Source organism: Apus apus, chromosome 19 (assembly GCF_020740795.1).
Source record: "Apus apus isolate bApuApu2 chromosome 19, bApuApu2.pri.cur, whole genome shotgun sequence".
NCBI lineage: Eukaryota > Metazoa > Chordata > Aves > Apodiformes > Apodidae > Apus > Apus apus.
The window spans coordinates 5506293-5523955 of record NC_067300.1 but is presented as its reverse complement, the minus strand read 5'-3'; the positions used below and the strand labels follow the sequence as shown (position 1 = coordinate 5523955).

The following is a 17663-nucleotide window of genomic DNA, read 5'->3' as shown; positions in this document are numbered from 1 at the left end:
CCGCATCCTTCCCGCCTGCTGCCCCCCGCAGTGCCCCAGGCTCTGCCCACGACTCCTTCACCCCCCAGGCAAGGGCCTGACGTCTGAGCCTGGTGGGCTGGGATTTTCTGCCTGGGGATTTTTGTTTTTTTCCCCTGCTCGCTTCCTTCCTCCACTCTGGCCTCAACTGCCCCCGCGGCTGCCGCTCCCCCAGCCCCCTGGCTCGGTGCCCAAAAGTGAGTCTGGAAGGGGCCCTACCATGATCTACCACCTCCTGCCCTCACCATAGCTTGGTGAACCCCATCCCCAAGCCCCACCAGAGCCCCTCTGCTGTAGCATCACACCTGGGCAGCTCTGCAGGTGCAGGAGAGCCCCCAAATCCCCACCCCAGCACCCTCAACTGCCTGCCTGCCTGCCTGCTTGGGGCCCTGCAACCCACCCCCCATGAGGATGCCCACCCTGACCCACACCTATGAGGACACCCAGCCCACTGGCCAGGCTCAGCTGCGTGTCCCCAGTGCATCTCCCCAGCTCCCAGGGCATTGTGTCACCTCACAACATCACCTTGCAGTCACCACCTACCCCCCAAAAGCACAACAGCCAAAAGAAACAAGGAAATGCCAAGACATGGAAGTGGCAGAAACCCCCATCCCAGCAAGGTGGGGTCTGAATCCAGCCCCTCTCAGTGCCTGGAATCCTGAAGAAGAGACAGGGGGAAGGGAGGGACGTGCAGGACAGGACTCAGGGGACCTCCTCAGGGTACAGCATGCAGGGACACACATCCAGAGCACATGGGATGGGACTGGGGAGAGGGGGATTGGCTGCTGGATTCCACAGGTTCCCCACAGGCTGCAGACTGGGAAGCTGAGGCGAGTGGCCGGGATGCTCCCTCCCTTCCTTCCAGCCAGCGCAGCATCCCGCTGCCCCGGTGGGATAAACACCCACTTCCTGCCCTTAATCAGCTCCAGAGGGGCTGGGGGGGTGGGACATGGAGCCGCGGGGGGGGGGGGCAAAAAAATAATAAATTACAAATCTCTGGAAAGAAAAACTCATTTCCTGCGACAGAAGAAAAAGATAAAGTCTGGGCTCATTAAAGGGAACTTTACTGGGGAGAGACGGGAAAGAGCCAAACACAATGTCCTTGAAATTTCCTCCGCCCGGCTCCGTCCACGAAAACAGGATAAAGCGGCTTCCGCTGTCTCTGCCGGGGGGGGAGCGGGGCTGGGGTCGGCTAGAGGCTGTCGAGGTGGGAGCAGACCTGCTGGAAAACCTCCTCCACGGAGCCCTCGGCGTTGAGCTGGGTGCAGAGGGGTTAGCAGGGGGGTTGGTCATCCCAGGGGATGATGTGACCAGAGCTCTTCCAGGGGATGGATTTTAGCCATGGGTATAGAGATCGGAGCCGAGTTAGGGAAAAGGGGTGTGGGGATTTCCTTGGAGGGGGTCTCTGAGTTGGGAACTGGAGGGTCCAGCTGGCTCCGAGGGGTTGAGCCCAACCCAAACAAGCTAGGATTAAGTTTTTCCCCCCCTTCCCTCATCATCCCCATCCATCCCTTCCCCTCTCCTGGCAGCACACGCGCCCCCAGCCGCGGGGATGGAAGGGGCTGGCACTGCCCCACGTCCCCTCTTACCTGGCGGACGATTCCTCTGCTCTTGTAGAAGGCAATGACAGGCTCGGTGGCCTTGTAGTAGGTCTCCAGACGTTTCTTGATGGTCTCCTCGTTGTCGTCTACCCGCCCGCTGGTCTCGCCTCTCTTCAGCAGGCGCTTCACCATCGTCTCCTTCCCGGCGTCCACGTAGAGCAGCAGCGTTGGGGGGGCGATCTGCGGGGAGGGGGACATGCAGCTGTCACCATGCTGAGCCACCGTGGGTCTGGTTCGGTCTGGGGAGGTGGTGGCAGTGGACATGGGGGTGACAGATGTCCCCATGTCATCCTCTGCCTCCCTCCACATGGGTCTGGGGGACATGGGGACGCTGTCGGGTACAGGGACACCACGGTCAAGCCCTGGCTTTGCTATCACCATCACACCAGCACTCTGGTCACCCTCTGTCAGCCCGAGGACACCCTGGAAAGATGTCCCACCCACTGCACCCTGGGTGCAGGCTGTCCTCAAGGCAGGGGGACCTGCTGGCTGAGACAGTGCCCAGTTTAGATCCTGACGGGACAGGATCTTCAGCAGGATGGGGAGGCCAAGCTGCTGCTGGATGGTGCCACCTGCCTGGATGGTGGGTGGCACAGCACGGCATCAGCCCTCACCTTCTTCTCAAACTCCTCTCCCTGCTTCACCTCACGGGGGTAGCCATCGATGAGGAAGCCCTTGGACACGTCTGCTTTGGCCACCATGGCATCCCTCAGCATGTCCAGCACTGTGTCCTGGGAAGGAGGGGACAAAGGTGCCAGGTGGGCCAGACATGGGACAAAATGGTCCCCACCCAGCCACCCCAATCCCTGCTGCGACTTCCCCCAGGGTGGAGGTGTCCTCAGGCCACCTGCTGATCATCACCGTGGTATCTGGTGATGTCCCCTGTGCCACCCCTACCTGCATGCCCCACCGTGCCACACGGGGACTCACCAGGGGCACCAGCTCGCCCTTCTCCATGATGGCCTGCAGCTTCTTGCCCCGCTCCGAGCCCGAGCTGACCTCGGCCCGCAGCAGGTCCCCCGTGGAGAGGTGGGTGTAGCCATATTTCTGCACGATCTTCTCACACTGGGTCCCCTTCCCTGAGCCAGGGCCACCTGCAAGTCACACGAGGGCCCCACGTGCCCCAAACCACAGGTAAGGGGCTGCAGGGGGACCTGGAAGCAACACCACAGACCCACCGGGATCCCCAGGGTCCAGTGGGATGGGGGACAGTGTCCCCAAGGATGGGAATTACTGCTTCTGGGGTGGGCTGGAGGATGCCAGGTCCTTGGGGGTGGCATGGGCTGCTGGCACTTGGCACACAGGCACCACCACTCATCCAGGACAACACCACCACCCCGTCAACACCCAGGACATCACACCCCCCCACACAGCGTTTACTGTCATCTCACTCCAGATGCTGCCACCCCATGCCCACCCAGAGGTGCTTTCACAGTCCCAGCACAACCCACCATAGCCTGGAGGAGCAAGGCTGCAGCCACAGCCACCCCACAGCACCTGGGGTCTGTTGAGGTCCCACAGCCTCCATCCCCAAATCCCCAGCCCTGGGCACTGGCAGCCCCCAACCCTGGAGGTGTGGGGGGACAGGGATGTGCTGTGGCCTTGACCCCACCAGCAGAGGGACCCGGACACCAACTTACCCACCACAAAGATGATTTTGTGCTGTTTGAGTTTTTCTGGGAGACAGAAAGAAAATAAATAATTAGCCAAAGCTGGGAAGAACGTTAAGGACTGAAGTCTCCCCAGGGGGGGCAAGAGCAAGGGGCAGGTGTCCCCAGGGATGGAGGGGACCCACCCCCAGGGGATAATGGCAAAGTGGGAAGCAGCCACATGTCCCCATCATCTTTGTCACCTGGGCAGGTTGGGTTGGCCAGGCTGGACATGTCTGGGCACAAAGACCCATTGGGGCTGTGGAGATGGAATCCCACTGCCACCTGGTGTCCTGGAGGCAGTCACTGTGAACAGTTCCATCGGCTGTGGGGGCTGCAGCAGGCTCAGCTTGGCACCTGGTGTGACCCCTGGCAGTCCCTGAACCCCAGAGTGGTCCCTGGCCCTGGTGATCGACCACACTGGTGGCACTAACTGCCCTGTCCCCTGCCAAGGGGACTCAGGAGCAGGGTCCCTTGCCCCCTGCAGGACCCAGGCCAGCCGTGCCATGGGGCAGTGCTAGAGGGGGAGGCCCCAGGGGGAGGAAGAGCTAAAAATAAAGCCAAGTGGCTGTGGGGCTGCCCGCCCCTCTCCTGGTTACAGCCAGCTGAAATTTCAGCTCCTCCGGCACCCGGCCATCCCAGGCTGGGGACAGAGCCAAGAGGCTGGCAGGGACCAAGGGGACGTGGGGCACGTGGGGCACTGGAGGGATGTGGGGGGACAGACAGAGCTGGGGGAGGTAAGGGGAGGACATAGGGAAGGGGAGGAAGGGGGACGGAAGGAGGGGACGGACGCAATGGGGATGGAGGGGATGTGAGTATGCAGGATGGGTGCAGGGGGGACAGAGGGGACAGATGCAGGATGGAGGCAAAGGGGACAGATGCATGAGGGACAGGGGGATGTAAGGGGGCCCAAGGGGGTGGATGCAGGGGAGACAGGGGGACAGATGCAGTGGGGAACTGAGGGGATGGATGCAGAGGGGGACGGAGGGGGAGACGGACACGGGGGGATGGATGCAAAGGGGACCAGGGGGATGGATGATGCAAGGGGGCTGGAGGGAAGGGATGCAAAGCAGATGGCTGCAGGGAGGTGGCTGGGGGAGGCAGCACTCACCTGTCGACATGCTGCTGCAGTCAAGGCACGGGAGCACTTCAGGCTGCGCGGGAAGAAGAGCAGGATGAAAGACTCAGCACTGCGGGGACACACGGGTCCCCAGGGCCCGAGACCAGGGAGACGACAGCCCTCCCTTCCCTGCCATGCTGGTGCCCAGCTCCACGGCCAAGCTTGGCCCTAAAATGGGGAGCTCGGGGCCTCTGGTCCCGGGGCTATCACCTACCTGGCTCCCAGCTGCCACTTGCCCCGTCGGGCTGTGGCGAGGGCTTCCCGGTGCCGGTGACGCGCGGTGACGTTACCGACGCCCTGCCCTGACCACATCCCCCTGCCCGGGGTGCTGCCCGGCAGCCGGAAACCAGCCTGGCTTGATGGGTGTCACCAGGACACCCAGTGATGGAGGCAGCACGCCCCCCCCCCCCCGGCTCCCCACAGGATGAGCTTTTTTGGGGGTGGATCAAGGCAGGGGGGTTTGCAGAACCTCACCATTGCACCCCCCTCGTCCCGGGGGGGTGTGTGTGGGTTTTGGCCATCCCACCTGCCCACACCCAGCCCTGCAGCACCAGGGCTGCTCGGTCACAGTGTGTCACCCCAAACCGGCTGGACGGGGTGCGGGGACGGGACATCCCGTGGCCAAACGAGCTGCGGCCACCGGCCAGGTCGTGTTACAGCCGGGAAAGGGCAGAGGCCAAGAATGGCCCTGGAACCAGCACCGGGTCACGTCCCACCTGCGCTGCAGGGCCCAGAGCCCTGCGTGGCCCCCACAAGGGGTCTGGGCGGGTGCAGGACCCCCCGGGGATCCCCACCGGGGTCGTGCCAAGCCCCAGGACTGCTGGCACCAACCTCAGCAGGGCCACGGGGGGCTGGGACTCAGTGCGGGCTCGGGGCCCAAGGGTGCGGGGCGAGGGTGATGTGGGGGTGCCCAGTCCCAAGATGGGGAGGGGGTGCGGAACGGGCCAGCAGGATGGGGCTGAGGAGGGGGCTGGGTGGCAGGGTGCAGGGTGGCTTGGGACTCCCCAACAAAGCCCATCACAGCATGCACCCCGGGGTGCTCCCACCAGCCTCACCCCACACCCAGCCCCCCATCCCAACCCATCAGCATCCAGCTGCCCCCCCCCCGCCCCCCATCGCCGGGACCCCAAGCCCAGGCTGCTCCAACCCCCCAGCAAGCCCCCCAGCACCCCCACAAACCCCCCCGAGCTCCATGCAACACCTCCAGCAACCCTGCAATCCCCCTCACATGCCCCCCCCCCCACCCCCCAGCACCCTACGCAAGCCCCCCAGGACCCCCATCACACCTCCAGCACCCCACGCTGCGCTCCCCCACCCCCTTTGCAGTGCCCCCACCCCCAGCCGGCGCTGCCAGCCCCCCCCGGGGACACACAGACCCCCCAAAACGCCGGTGCCGCAGTCACCGATCACCGACCCACCCCCTCAAAGGCCGGGCGGGGCGGGCAGCGGGACCCCCGGGGGTGGGTGGGCACTGACCTCTGTGCGGGGACCGGGCAGGCTCCGCCGTCCTGCCCGGCTATTTTTTACCGCTATATATAGATGGCTGCGGCGCGGTGCATGCCGGGCAGCGACGGGCACCGGGGGGGGGTGGGTACCGGGGGGTTTGGGGGGGGCGGCACCGCCCCCTCTGCCCGCCCCGAGGGGTCTGGGGGTGCTGAGGAAGGGATGCGGTTAAACCCCGCACGGCCGAGGGGTGCGGATCAACCCCCCCCCCCCCCCCCCCCGCGATGGAGGCTGCGCTGCGTCGGCCCCCGCCCCCCCCCCCCGTGCCTCAGTTTCCCCAGCTGTGCGTGGAAGGGGTTAGCTTGCACCTCGCTGGGTTTTGGGGTGATTGAGATATCCCCTCGTGCCTCCATCCCCGCGCATCCAACCTCAGCAGTCACCATCCCCATGTCCCCATCCATCCTGGCGTCTCCAGGTATGAAGCCCCGGGGGGTGCAGCGGCCTTCCCTGCCTGCCTCTCTCCTCCTCCCTGGATGCAGAGACCCTGCCCCAACGCCCCACCCATCCCAGGGCAGGGACGGCTCACAGCTGGGGTCAGCTGGCTGCCAGACACAGATCCCTCCTGGACACATCAGTCCCCTTCCCACATCCTGCCAAGCACCCGCTGCCAGCACTGCTGGGGTGTCCTGAGGGGCCCGACCCCCCCTGCCGTGGCACCACCAGCCCCAAAAACCCAGCCCAGAGCCAGGGCCCAAGGCAACAAGACTGCAGCGATATTTATTCCTGTACAAACCATTACAAAACACAGGCACCCCACAGCTTCCATCAGCACTGACACCCCCAAAGCCCCAGCAACAACAGGGACCAGCCAGAGGGAAACTGAGGCACGGAGCCCTGCCAGGAGCCCTGCCACTCAAACACACTGTATTTAGCTATTTTCCCCAACCCCACCTTTCTGCTGCTGAGAAATGAATAACAAAATGTCCCACTCTCCCCAGGTGCAGGGCACCAAGGGGCAATGCTCCCCCCCCCAACCATGTGCCCACTCCTAAATCCTTTATAAAGGCTGCTGCTGGCCCCTTCATTACCACTAACAAGCCTCTTGGAGAGAAACTTGAATACAAACCCTGGGACCAGAAACTGGGAAGGGAAAGAAAAAAAGCCCCCCAAAGACCCCCCTTCCCCCCAAATCCCATCACTCAGTTAGAAAAGGTTCTGGCAGTGTGGGTGTGGGATGCAGCAGTGTGAGGAGACGGGTGGTCTTGGACAGTGGGGGTGGCAGTGTCACCCCCACGGGGTCTCACTGAAAACTGGGGGGTTTTGCTGAGGGAAGGATGCCTACGGGCTGGGATCAGGGTGGTGGGGATGACTGAGGGGGTTGAGCCCCAAGGGGTGGGGCACCCACCCAGAGGGTGTGGGGGGAACAGTCTCCACAGTGGCCTCAAAAGTGATGACCCCAAACTGAGCCGAGGGGACCTGTCACCCCCTGTGCATTCACAGGGGCTGCGACACCCCTGGACCAGGATGGGGCAGGATCACACCCCCACACCTCATGCAGGGGGAACCCCAAACATTGCCCTCACTACCTGCCCCCCCAAAAAAACCCAACACATCCTGGGTGCGAGGAGCCACCATGCACGTGGTCCCATGGGAGGCACCCACTGCTCCCCCCTTCCTGGAGGGATGCAGGGGACCCCTATTCATCCCAGCTCTGGGGGGGGGTCTGCCCAACTCGGGGGGAAACATCCCCTAGGGCCAGGCGGGGTGGGAGAAGGTGATGTTGTAGAGGCCTGCCCAGCTGGCGAAGACCCGCTTCTCGGTGATGAAGCGATGGTGGTTGCCCCTGCGGCTCCGCTCGTTGTGGATGTAGGTGGTGCACTCGTCGGGGCCCTTCGGCTCGTAGTAATGGTAGGGCAGGCGGCGCGGCGGGGGCCGGCGGCTGCGGGGGGAGAGGGAAAGCATGGGGTGAGCCCCAGGGGGTGTCTGGGGGGGGCTGAGGTCTGGGCTCGGGGGGGGGTCTCCTTACCCGCAGTAGTTGGGTGGCACCATCCCGTAGACGTGGACGGCGTCGCAGAGCTCCACCGCGATCACCATGGTGAACCAGCCGGTGCTGAGCCACGAGCGCGACTTCTCCCTGCGGGGGAGAAACGGGGTGAGGCCACGCGGGTGATGGACGCTCCCCAGGGTCCCCAACCTCGCCCCAGGGACCCCCCCTATTCCCCCCCAATCCTGATGCCACAGCCAGGGAGCAGCCTCAAGAGCCAGCTCTGAGCCAGAGACCTGGAAAAAGGGCAGAATAGGGGTCCAAGGTACCTGTCCTTCCCTGTCTCCCCCCGAAACAGGTCATCAAACTGCTTCATGCGGCCAGGGGAGACCACGTAGGCTGTCATGTTGGGGAAGGAGGCACTGACACGTTGGATGATCTTCAGGAGGCTCTTCTGCATCTTGGCAGGTGGCCCCCAGAAGATGAAGATGGTCTCTGGGGTCTTGTTGACGAACTCCTGGGGCCGCTTGAGGACGCGGTAGAGGCTGGAGTGGGCGACCACGCGGAAGCTGGTCTTGTTGCCCACGTCAGCCTCATAGCCCGTGGTGGGAGCGTCGTTCATGCGGATGGTGCACTCGGCCCCGTTGATGGCCGTGCCCAGGCGAGTGCCCAGGAGGTGGCTGGAGCTGGTAACAATGACACACTGGTGGCAGCGGGCAGTCAGGGTCTGGTGATGACAAACACGGTGAGCGGGTGACCTCTGCTGTCACCGCAACCCAGCAGAGAGGGATGGATGCAGGTGGGACAAGGCACTGCCGCCCCTCTGCAGAGCTACTGTCCCACCGGAGGGGACAATCTGTCTGGATGTCAGCAGAGAGGCCAGATCCTGTGCCCACTGCCGAGGCTGGACCCCACCACCCAGCTCGTACCTTGTTGCCGCAGACGGGCAGGTACCCACTTTTCACCCCCCACTTCTTGAGGTCGGGGGGCCGGCGGGCGCTGCCCCGCAGGGGGCTGTAGGGGAAGACCTCGCTCCCGCTGCCGGAGCTGTAGATGATCAGCAACATGATCAGGGCAAAGAGGACCCCCAGGGCGGCGGCACGCTGGCTCTGCGGGCAGGGTGGGGAGAGCGTCAGCATCCGGCCCCGCTCCCGGCAGCATCTCCAGCAGGATGTCCCCAGGGAGATGCCCCCTGTCCCCGGGGTGATGCCCCAGCACCCACCGTGCTGCCGCTCATGTCTCTGCGCCGGGCTCAGCGCGCAGCGATCGCCGGCGTCCTGTGAGCACCTGCAAGGCAGGAGGTCACCCCCAGTGCCAATCCCTGGCCCCCCACGCTCGGGAAGAGGGTCCCCAGGTGCTGGCAGGGACACGGGGTGGCCCACTGGGCAGCCCAGCTCAGTTGTGCCCGAGCAGAGCCCAGCTGGACCCACGGGTCCCCTTTCCAAGGGCAGGACAAAGGCGCCAGCATCGGTGCAGGGAAGGGAAACGCCGTGGGCAGAGGTTGGGCGAGCTCTGCGGTGCTGAGGAGCCAAACCTGACCCTGGCACATGCCGGGGAGATCCCCAGGGTGGGCTGAGATCCCAGGAGGGATTATCCCCTGCCAGAGGGGCTGAAGCTGCTCAAACCCGTGGGGTCAGGGAGGATAAACCTGCCATTCACGCGGCAAAATCCCATTAAAACAACCGGCTCAGACTGGGGAGAGAGGAACCGAGACCTGCGCGACTCAGCACATGCATGAGCTCAAACCCAGCTGCCCCGGGGCTGAGGCAGGCAGGCTGCACCCTGGGTGCTGACCCCTGGGGAGGACCTGCTCTGACCCCCACTCCCCCAGGCTGGCAGAGATGGACTGACCCAATTAATTTGGCAAAGTCCTGGTTAGTGAGTCACGGCTGCTCCTGGAGCAATTGGAAAGATAAAAGAAATTTGAAGCCTCTTTACTAATCACCCCAGGGCAGGGGGGAGAGCAGGGCGGGGGGGAGAGGGTTTGTGGCAGGGATGGAAAATTACACAGCAGCCTGGGTTCAACCCTTGGGGGGCCCAGGGACCCCAAAGGGCTCTCAGGGCCAGCATCAATACTCGGCAAGGTGCCAACCTGCCCAGGGAGCCCTGGGTGTGGGTGCACAGGGGCCATGCACAGGCTGGGGAGAAGCACCGGGACCCCCCCTCCTGCTGCTGCACCCCACTTTGCTCCCCCATAGTCCTCAGGCCACGGGTGACCCCGCAGTGAGGACCCCGCGGGCCTTACCTGGGCGGGGGGCTCTCATCTGCAGCGGGCAGTGGGGGGGTCCATCGTCTTCTCCTCCACGCCGCGGGGTGCGGGGGGCTGCCAGGCCCCTCCGGCCAGCACGGCCATGGCTGCACCCCGGGGGTCACATCGCTGCTCTGCCGGGGAAGGGCTGATCCAGACCCGCTCCCCCATCCCCGCACCCCGGGGGCGCACATCCCGCTGCACCCCCACGTGCCGGTGTTCCCCCCAGCCCCGGATGCAAACCCTCCTCCATCCCGGGAAGTGAAAACCCTCCCCCGGGGTGCAAACCTTCCTCCCCTCCTACGTGCAAATCCTCCCCCACCCCGGCATGCAACCCCCTCACCCCCCCCCCCCCTACCCCGCGGAGCTCAGCTCCCACCCTCCCCGGGGTGCAGCCCCCTCCTCTCCCGGGATGCAGCCCCCACCCACCTCGGGCTGCAGCCCCCCCGGCCTCCAGTGCCCCAGCCGTTCCCCGGCAGCCCCGCTCTGCAGGCGCCGGCCAGGCCGAAACCCGGTCTTTTCCCCGCACACCGGCACGGGGCGCGCCCCCTCCTCCCCATCCACCGCGCACCGGGGGGGCGGCGGCCGCTCCTCCGACCGGCCCCGGTATACCGTCCTGGCCCCCCCTTACACCGGCTAAACAGGCTCGGAACAGACGCACCGGGTGCCCGGACCGCTCCGCGATGCTCCGCGATGCTCCGCGGGGCCGCGCGCGCACGGACTCCCGGGAGCCGCGCGCCGCCGGGGAACCCCGCGGGGTCCTGGTGCCGCCCTCCGGGTCCTGGTGCCGCCCTCCGGGTCCTGGTGCCGCCCGCCGGGGTGCGGGAACCCCGCCGGGTCCTACTGCGGGGCTCCTCCCGCCGGGTTTGCCTCTGCGGAGGCGCCGGCCCCCCGGGCAGAGGGGCAGGGGGGGCTGCGGGAGGCAGCGCTGCCCGGCAGTGCCAGGAGCAGCAGGTGCAGCCCGAGCCGCTGGCGGGGGCAGGGCCACATTGCTGGGATGCCGCGGCCTCGCCCGCGCCGGCCGGGAAGCACAGGGCCCCTCGCCGGGGGATTTCGCCGGACGAGGAAGGGGGCTCCACCTGCATCCCCGCTGCGGCTGCCGACGTCTGTCCAGGGGGATTTGGGCTCCGCTGGTGATGCCCTTACCTGCGTGGGGCTGCGGCACCGGACAAAGCGCTCCATGGGCTTCTCCGTGTGGGAAGCTGTCCCAGCAGCAACCCCTGCTCCCAGACAACTCACTCCTCATTTGACCCCAGCATTTGGCTGCAGCTGAAATGGGAGCACATGGGGCTCCCTCTGCCCACCTAGACACCACCAGGCTCACCCAAACATCAACCCCATCTGCCATGGGTTCAAAGACCCACCGTGGCAGCTCCGTGCAGCTGGGCTTGGGTCACAAACGTGCCCGTGTTGTGGCCTGTCTCTCCAGGGGCACAGGAGCTGGTAGACATCCTGCAGCCCAGCAGTGCTGAGCCCGGTGGAGCTCAGGATCACCCTGGACCCATCAGAAAATCAACCCTGGGCCAGCACCTATGCTGTGGAGATGCAGCTGCTGCTTTCCAAATAATCTCGACCACCAGCTTTTGGCACCCTCCTCCTCACCCAGGCTCAGCTCTACCCTTTCCTCACCTCCCCTCTTATTTACAGCCTGTCAGGAGAGCAGGACACTGCAGCCCTGCGACCAAATGCTGTCCCGTCCCCATGCCCCGCAGCCACAAGGGGGACAGAATGGGCACGACTGAGTTATAAACCACTTTTAATGGCCACGTTTGCTTTGGTCTGAATCCAAGGGCACTTGGGACAAGGCAACTCAGAGCCCCTGGTGGAGCAGCAGAAGGCAGCAGGATGGGGGAGCCCAGACCCAGCTCCCTGTATCACACACTGAGCACCATCAGGGCAGGGACTATAATGAAGCTTCATCCCTGGGAGAAGCACCAGCTGGTGGCCCTGGTGGGCCCCAGCTCTCCCATCCCATGTTGTGCTGCAGCCTGGCAGCACGAATCCTTAATCCTGCATTTGAATCCTCATCCCAGTAGAGCGGGCAGAAAACCTTCGTGGTTGCCCTGGGTCCACCTGGGCAGGTGTTGGGAGCCGACCAGGCTCTGTGGGTCCAGCTCACGTACCTCCATGCACCAACATGAGGGGTCCCAGCCCACCCACCAGCTGGGGGAACCGGCCCCGTTGCTGCAGAGACTCCCTGCTCTGGGAGCTCAGCAAAGTGCTGTCAACCACGGCACCGGCGAGCAGGGACGTGTTGTTGCAGGATGAGAGCTGCCCCACTGCCAAGGGTTCCCACGGCTTTGCCTCACAGCTGGCACCCTACTTGCCTGCCCAGGACGGGTGGGTGAAGGTGATGTTCCTCCTCTTGGCCCAGCGGGAGAAGATGGCTTTCTCGGTGATGAAGCGGTGCCCGCCGCGGCGCACCCGCTCGTGCAGCAGGTACATCCCACACTCATCCAGCCGGCCCCTCTCGAAGTAGTGGTAGGGCACACTCAAGTGGTTCTTCTCCCTGGCAAGAGGAAACGGGGTGGGTGTGGGTTTTGAGGGGACAGCAGCCCCCCCTGCGCCCGCCCTGCTGCCCCCCACGCACCTGCAGTAGCTGTCGCTGACCATCCCAAAGACGTAGATCTGCTCGCACAGCTCCATGGCCAGGATCATGGTGAACCAGCCCGTGCTCAGGAAGGAACCTGACTGCATCCTGCAAGGCACCGTGGCTGTGCTGGGGCGGGCGGCACGGTCCTGCTGACCCAGCTGGGGGGTAGGTGCCCGATGGGGGGGGAATAACGGGTGCTAGGGCAGTGGGACCTGCTGGTGGCTCCTGGGAGCTGGCAGTACCTGTTCTTCCCTGTCTCATTCTGGAAGATGTCATCGCAATACGTCATCTTCTCCTCGGTCAGGGTGTAGATCTGCAGGTGTGGGTACACCTGCACCACCTTCAGCAGTGCCTGGTAGGTCGAGCCCCTCTTCTCCCGGTTCATCTTCTTTGCTGGCCCCCAGATGACGTAAAGGCTCTCCTGAGACTGCTGGAAGAAGTAGGGCTGGTTCCTCAGCAGCAGCGGGACGCTGGTGTGTGACACCACCCGGACAGTGGTCCGTGCCCCGACGTCCTCCTCGTAGCCGGCAGTGGGCGCGTGGTTCATGCGCAGGACACAGTCCTGCCCGTCGATGGCCTCTCCCAGGTGCGAGCCCAGCATCTGCCCCGAGCTGGAGACCACGGCGCAGCGGCGGCACAGCGCCCGCTCCAGCGGCTGTGGGAACACACCCCCTCAGCCACCGGCTCGCCCTTTCCCTCCCGCAGCAGCCAGACACACCGCAGCCCCACCCGCCCTTCCTTAAGGAAGGGGAAACTGAGGCACGGGCACTTCGAACCGCCCCGGCGCTGCCCCATCTCCGCGCACCTTCCCGCTGGGGACGCGGCTGTAGCCCTGGAAGCTGAGGACGGTGGGTGCCGCGGGGCTGCCCCGCTCCCCGGGGGGCCGGCAAAGGGGTGGGGAGCTGATCCGGGAGCACAGCAGGACGTAGAGCACGGCCAGCACCGCCGCGCACACCAGCGCCAGGAAGAGGCGAACCTGGAAGCGGAGCAGGGAAGTTTCTCCGGGCCCGGCCATGAGCACCGGCCCCGCGCTGGCTGCCGGTGGCCGCACGGAGGAGGTGTTGGGGTGCTGGGAGCGCGGGGTGCCCCGGCCCCGCTCGCTGCCTGCGGGGACCGGCAGCTGCCGGGGCTTGCGGGGCCCCCCCCGGCCCAGCGGGTACTCACCAGCGCCTTCATCCTCGGGGGGGCTGGCGGGTCCCCCGGCCGGGTCCGGGGGTCACCCGGAGGGCGGGGGCTCGCACCCTGCAGGCAGAGCGGGCTCAGTGGCGACCCCGGTGACAGGGGCAGAGGGGACCCCCGAGAGCGGGGTCCCCCAGAGAGACCCCCTCCCGTCCCCAGTACCCCAGTGCCCCCCAGTGCCCGGTGCAGGAAGCCCTCGGGAGCCGGTACACCCCCAGACCCCCATCCCCCAGAACCGCCCCGTCCCGCCGCGGGTCCCGCCCCTTCCGGGCAGGGTTCGGAGCCGCACCCCGGTAGCCGGTACCAGCCCTTACTCACCGCACCGGGAGCCCCGCGGCGCCGCCGCTCCCCAGATCCCGGGGTGGCCTCCACCGAGTCCCCGCATCCCCACCGGGTGGCACCGGGCTGGGGCTGGCGGGGAGGAGCGGAGCGGGCGCTACCGGGACCGCCCCTTCTCGCCCCGCTCCTCCGGGGACGCGCCCGCAGCCCGGCACTGCCGGCGGCCCCGGGTCCTGTCCTCTGTGTCCTGGGTCCAGTCGTCCCGGTACTGACCCCAGCACCCATCCCTGTGTCCCCAGGGACCGACCCCGGCAGCCTTTTCTCTTTCCACCTCCCGCTCTGCCCCCACCCCCCATCCTGGGGACCCCCGCAGCGCACCCCCGTGTCTCAGGGTCCCTCTCTCACCTCCGTGTGCCACCAGCTCCCAGCGCTGCCAGACACGGGGCAGCTCAGCTGCGACAGGAACATCCCAGGGACCAAAAAGGCCCAGGAGCAGGGCCGGGGCAGGCTGGCCCCTCGGTGCCACCGTCCCCCCCCTGGGAACCCCTGTCACCTGCAGCCACTCACAGCAGGGCCAAGCTGCAGGGAACGTGTGAGCAACGTCCCGAGGGAGCTGCCTGCACCCCTCTGCTCAGGGAACTGCTCTTTATTTCCTGTCATTGTTGACAAAGAAACATGAGAAGTACCCTTGAAACTGGTCCCAATCTTAGGCCCCAATGGACTTTGACTGGGAGGAAAGAGGTGACAAGGGCACTGCCAGGCTCCTGTGCCTGGGGACACACTTGGAGCTGCTCAGAGATGTGACTCAATTGTTCCCCTCGTTGCCTCCCCCCTGTCCCAGCCCCACGGGGTGGGCTGAGCCACATCCAGCAGCTGAGGGGCTGGGGATTCCTCATGGGGAGCTGGGGCAGCAGCAGGGTACCAGCAAGGGAACTGGGGTGGGGGAGGACTCAGCCTCAGGGGGTGCAGTGACAGGCACAGGGGGTGGGAGTGCAGGGGGTGGGAGTGCAGGGGGGCACAGCCAAGCAGCCCCCTCAAGAGCTGGAAACAAAGCTCCAGCAGGATCCTCACCTCTGGATCCCTCACCAGCTCCAGCCACACAGCAGGTTCATCCCAAGAACCCCCAGCACCATCAGCCCTTCCAACAGGCAGAGGGAGAACCCAAACCTGCCTTTTCCAAGCTCAGTCTCATTTCTCTCCTCTCAATCTTGAATCCAATTAAAAAACAACCCAAACCAACAACTCACAAACCGTATGCGAACATTTAAAAAAACCCAAAACCCCAGAGAGAACAAACTACTGGACACAGAGTGGAGGGGAAGGATTAGTGTGAGGCTGGGCAGCAGGCAGGGCTCAGCTCGCTCTGAGGTGGTCCCAGCTGCTGGTCCCCCAGCAGGTCCCTCACAGCCAGGGCTCTGGTCCCTCTCCCAGTGATCCCTGGAGGTCAGTTTTGCTTCCCTTTGGTCAGTAGGCTGTAAACTAGAGGAAGGAAGGTGGGAGAGCACAGCCAGTTCAGCACTGAGGTGGTGCCTGGTGCTGCCAGCAAAGTCTTTTCCCAGCCAGGATGCCACAGGAAAGGCACCTGCTCCTCATCTCAGCCTTCAGTCCGTTTTCTTTGTGGTTTTCCTGCTCTTCCACGTCACAACCATTATAAAAACACCTACAAGAGAGAGACAACAATTCAGCCAGAAAACTCCCAATCACACCACTTTAAAACCACACTGCAGTGAGAAACAGCTCAGCAGAGTGAGGGAGAAAACCCCACTGGCCAGATGCTCCAACAGCCAAAGCTTCACAAAAATGTCCCCTCCTCCCCCCACTGAGGACCCACATCAGGCTGAGCTGTGGCAGGAGCCACAGAGAGCGTGTCACGAGTGTCACACGTGCAGCTAACCTCCCCCCAGCCACCCTCTTCTCTCTTCCTAATATAGAAGCTTCTAATTAGCACTACTGAAATGACCCTCACCTATAAATAGCAGCAGCAGCAGCCCGGCCACCACGGGGATGATCACGGCGTATTCCCTGGGCAAGAACCACCCGTGGAGCCCGTGGTCGCTGTCAATGAAGGGCTGCAGGGGACAGAGAGGGGGGTCAGGGGTGGGCACCACCTCAGGGCAAGCCCCCGACCCCCTCCCCAAAACACCAACGGTTTGGAAAGCAGGACTGGAAATATCAGGGGTGAGGAGAGAGGCTAAAGAGACAACCCAAGGTGCCCAGAGCTGCGGGTGCTGAAGGTTTCAGAGCTCTGCAAAACACACGGGGCAGCGGCACGAGGGTCCCACAGGGGGGGACAGGGCGGCCCCCGGGCTGTGCCCTGCAGGGGGAGCGGCTGAGAGCGGCCCCGCTCCAGGGCGAGCCCGCCGGGATCCCGGCGGCGCGGCCAGGGAAGGCTCTGGACGGCGGGGCGCGGCGCGGCCAGCCCAGGGCAGCGCGGCCGCAGCGCCCGGCACCGAGCGGCACAGCCGGCTGAGGCCGGAGGGAATTCAGAACTCTCCCAGTCTGAGGGGACGCTGACGCTTCAGACAGCAGCCCCAGGGTGAGCCTGGCCTCCCGGGCCTGGCAAGCTCACCAGGAGACCTTCATTTCCAGGAAAAAAAAACCCCACTAACGATTCCAGCTGACGTGTCCCCAGCAGTGGGCAAACCTCCAGGCTGGCAATCACTTGTGCAGAGCGTTCCCCAGATTCTCCTCTACCGGGCTACAGGTTTAGTAACTTTCAACTCTTTTTTATGTCTCCCTCTGTCATATCCCACCAAGAACCAGGAACCTGGAGGACAGCAAACACCAGTGACAATCCCTCCTCCAGCTCGAGCCTTGGCTGTGACACCCGGCAGGCCAGCCTGCCCGGGACAGGACAGGACAGGCAGCACGATCACAGGCCGGGCTGGCCCAGGCGCACCCAGAAGGGGCAAGGGCTGTGCCAGCCAGCTGAGGAAGCTCTACCTTCACCTCTCCAGCCAGGAAGCCGGCAAGGCAGAGCCTTTCAGGCACCAGGAGGCATCAGCCCCTGAACACAGCCCAGGCAAACACGGAGCGTGAAGGGACTGGGGCTGTTAACAGCCAGAGGAGACTCGTACCAGCACGATGATCCACAGGGTGTAGTAAACAAAGAGAACGAGGCTGAAGGCGACCAAGCCGAACCCCACCACCTGGTCGGTTGCCGTGGCCTGCAAAGCGAGAGAGTCAGCGCGGGACCGGGCACCGGCTGGTGGCGCAGCCCCGGGCTGTGGGACCGCGCTGCTGCGGCCCCGCAGCGGGAGGGGAAGGGCAGGCACCGGCGGCAGGCACCGGCGGCAGGCACCGGCGGCAGGCACCGGCGGCAGGCACCGGCGGCAGGCACCGCCCCGCAAAGGCCGCAGGAGGCGGCCGGGCCTCCGCCGGGGCGGGCAGCGGGCGGCCCCGCGCTGGCTCCCGGCTGCCGCTCAGCCCGGGCCGAGCTGGGGCGCTTGGCGGGCCCCGGACGAGCCCCAAGTCCCGGGCCCCGGACGAGCCCCGGGCCCCGCCAGCCCCTCCCGACCCCACTCACCATGGCGACCGCCAGCCCCGCTC

The 17663-nt window shown here is 65.2% G+C and overlaps 4 protein-coding genes across 9 annotated transcripts in view; all 4 read right to left on the bottom strand.

The window, feature by feature from the left end:
• ST6GALNAC4 (ST6 N-acetylgalactosaminide alpha-2,6-sialyltransferase 4) overlaps positions 1–15272 on the bottom strand; it is a 44510-nt gene extending 29238 nt beyond the window's left edge. The window contains exons 1-6 of one of the 4 annotated variants that reach the window (XR_007891263.1): positions 14520–15272; positions 13821–13898; positions 13462–13632; positions 12899–13311; positions 12654–12761; positions 12062–12572 (exon numbers count right to left, since the gene is read on the bottom strand). Coding sequence is in view for 3 of the 4 variants with exons in the window: in XM_051636311.1 (XP_051492271.1) it covers positions 12383–12572; positions 12654–12761; positions 12899–13311; positions 13462–13632; positions 13821–13898; positions 14520–14582 (1023 nt within the window). In the remaining variant the exon portion in view is untranslated. Of the gene's footprint in view, positions 1–11802; positions 12573–12653; positions 12762–12898; positions 13312–13461; positions 13633–13820; positions 13899–13997; positions 14012–14153; positions 14240–14519 lie in introns of those variants that run through there. The other 3 variants (XM_051636311.1, XM_051636313.1, XM_051636314.1) reach the window with 3 other exon arrangements.
• Positions 1067–5938, bottom strand: AK1 (adenylate kinase 1). Its single transcript, XM_051636320.1, has 7 exons — positions 5865–5938; positions 4380–4422; positions 3260–3295; positions 2550–2713; positions 2234–2350; positions 1608–1799; positions 1067–1276 (listed from the first exon to the last, which is right to left on the bottom strand). Exons 2-7 carry the CDS (start codon positions 4387–4389, stop codon positions 1211–1213), a joined length of 585 nt encoding a protein of 194 aa, XP_051492280.1. The 5' UTR covers positions 4390–4422; positions 5865–5938; the 3' UTR covers positions 1067–1210.
• On the bottom strand, positions 6583–11745 carry ST6GALNAC6 (ST6 N-acetylgalactosaminide alpha-2,6-sialyltransferase 6). Of its 2 annotated transcripts, none has more exons than XM_051636294.1 (6): positions 10725–11745; positions 10061–10197; positions 8745–8862; positions 8145–8542; positions 7858–7965; positions 6583–7770 (listed from the first exon to the last, which is right to left on the bottom strand). In XM_051636294.1, the coding sequence occupies exons 1-6, from the start codon at positions 11409–11411 to the stop codon at positions 7581–7583; spliced, it is 1638 nt and encodes a 545-aa protein (XP_051492254.1). In that variant the 5' UTR covers positions 11412–11745; the 3' UTR covers positions 6583–7580. The 2 variants fall into 2 exon arrangements, with proteins under 2 accessions (XP_051492254.1, XP_051492255.1); XM_051636295.1 differs by lacking the exon at positions 10725–11745 and adding an exon at positions 9038–9102 and having other exon boundaries at positions 8745–8924; positions 10061–10146.
• Positions 15273–15357: 85 nt separating the features above from the next.
• DPM2 (dolichyl-phosphate mannosyltransferase subunit 2, regulatory) lies at positions 15358–17663 on the bottom strand. 2 transcript variants are annotated; one of them, XM_051636322.1, is made up of 5 exons: positions 17641–17663; positions 17192–17281; positions 16081–16183; positions 15697–15774; positions 15358–15593 (listed from the first exon to the last, which is right to left on the bottom strand). In XM_051636322.1, the coding sequence occupies exons 1-4, from the start codon at positions 17641–17643 to the stop codon at positions 15716–15718; spliced, it is 255 nt and encodes an 84-aa protein (XP_051492282.1). In that variant the 5' UTR covers positions 17644–17663; the 3' UTR covers positions 15358–15593; positions 15697–15715. The 2 variants fall into 2 exon arrangements, with proteins under 2 accessions (XP_051492282.1, XP_051492281.1); XM_051636321.1 differs by having other exon boundaries at positions 15358–15774.

Coding starts and splice junctions, on each gene's coding strand:
- AK1 (XM_051636320.1), bottom strand. Junction 2,714..3,259: donor CAAAATCATCTTTGTGGTGG/GTAAGTTGGTGT, acceptor TGTGACTTGCAG/GTGGCCCTGGCTCAGGGAAG. Junction 2,351..2,549: donor AGGGCGAGCTGGTGCCCCTG/GTGAGTCCCCGT, acceptor CCTCCTTCCCAG/GACACAGTGCTGGACATGCT.
- DPM2 (XM_051636321.1), bottom strand. Junction 16,184..17,191: donor CCCTGTGGATCATCGTGCTG/GTACGAGTCTCC, acceptor TGTCCCCTGCAG/CCCTTCATTGACAGCGACCA. Junction 15,775..16,080: donor GCTGCTGCTGCTATTTATAG/GTGAGGGTCATT, acceptor TCTCTCTTGTAG/GTGTTTTTATAATGGTTGTG.
- ST6GALNAC6 (XM_051636294.1), bottom strand. CDS start 11,411: ATGGCAGATGGGGTTGATGTTTGGGTGAGCCTGGTGGTGTCTAGGTGG. Junction 8,543..8,744: donor TGCCCGTCTGCGGCAACAAG/GTACGAGCTGGG, acceptor TGTCATCACCAG/ACCCTGACTGCCCGCTGCCA. Junction 7,771..7,857: donor GTGCCACCCAACTACTGCGG/GTAAGGAGACCC, acceptor CTCCCCCCGCAG/CCGCCGGCCCCCGCCGCGCC.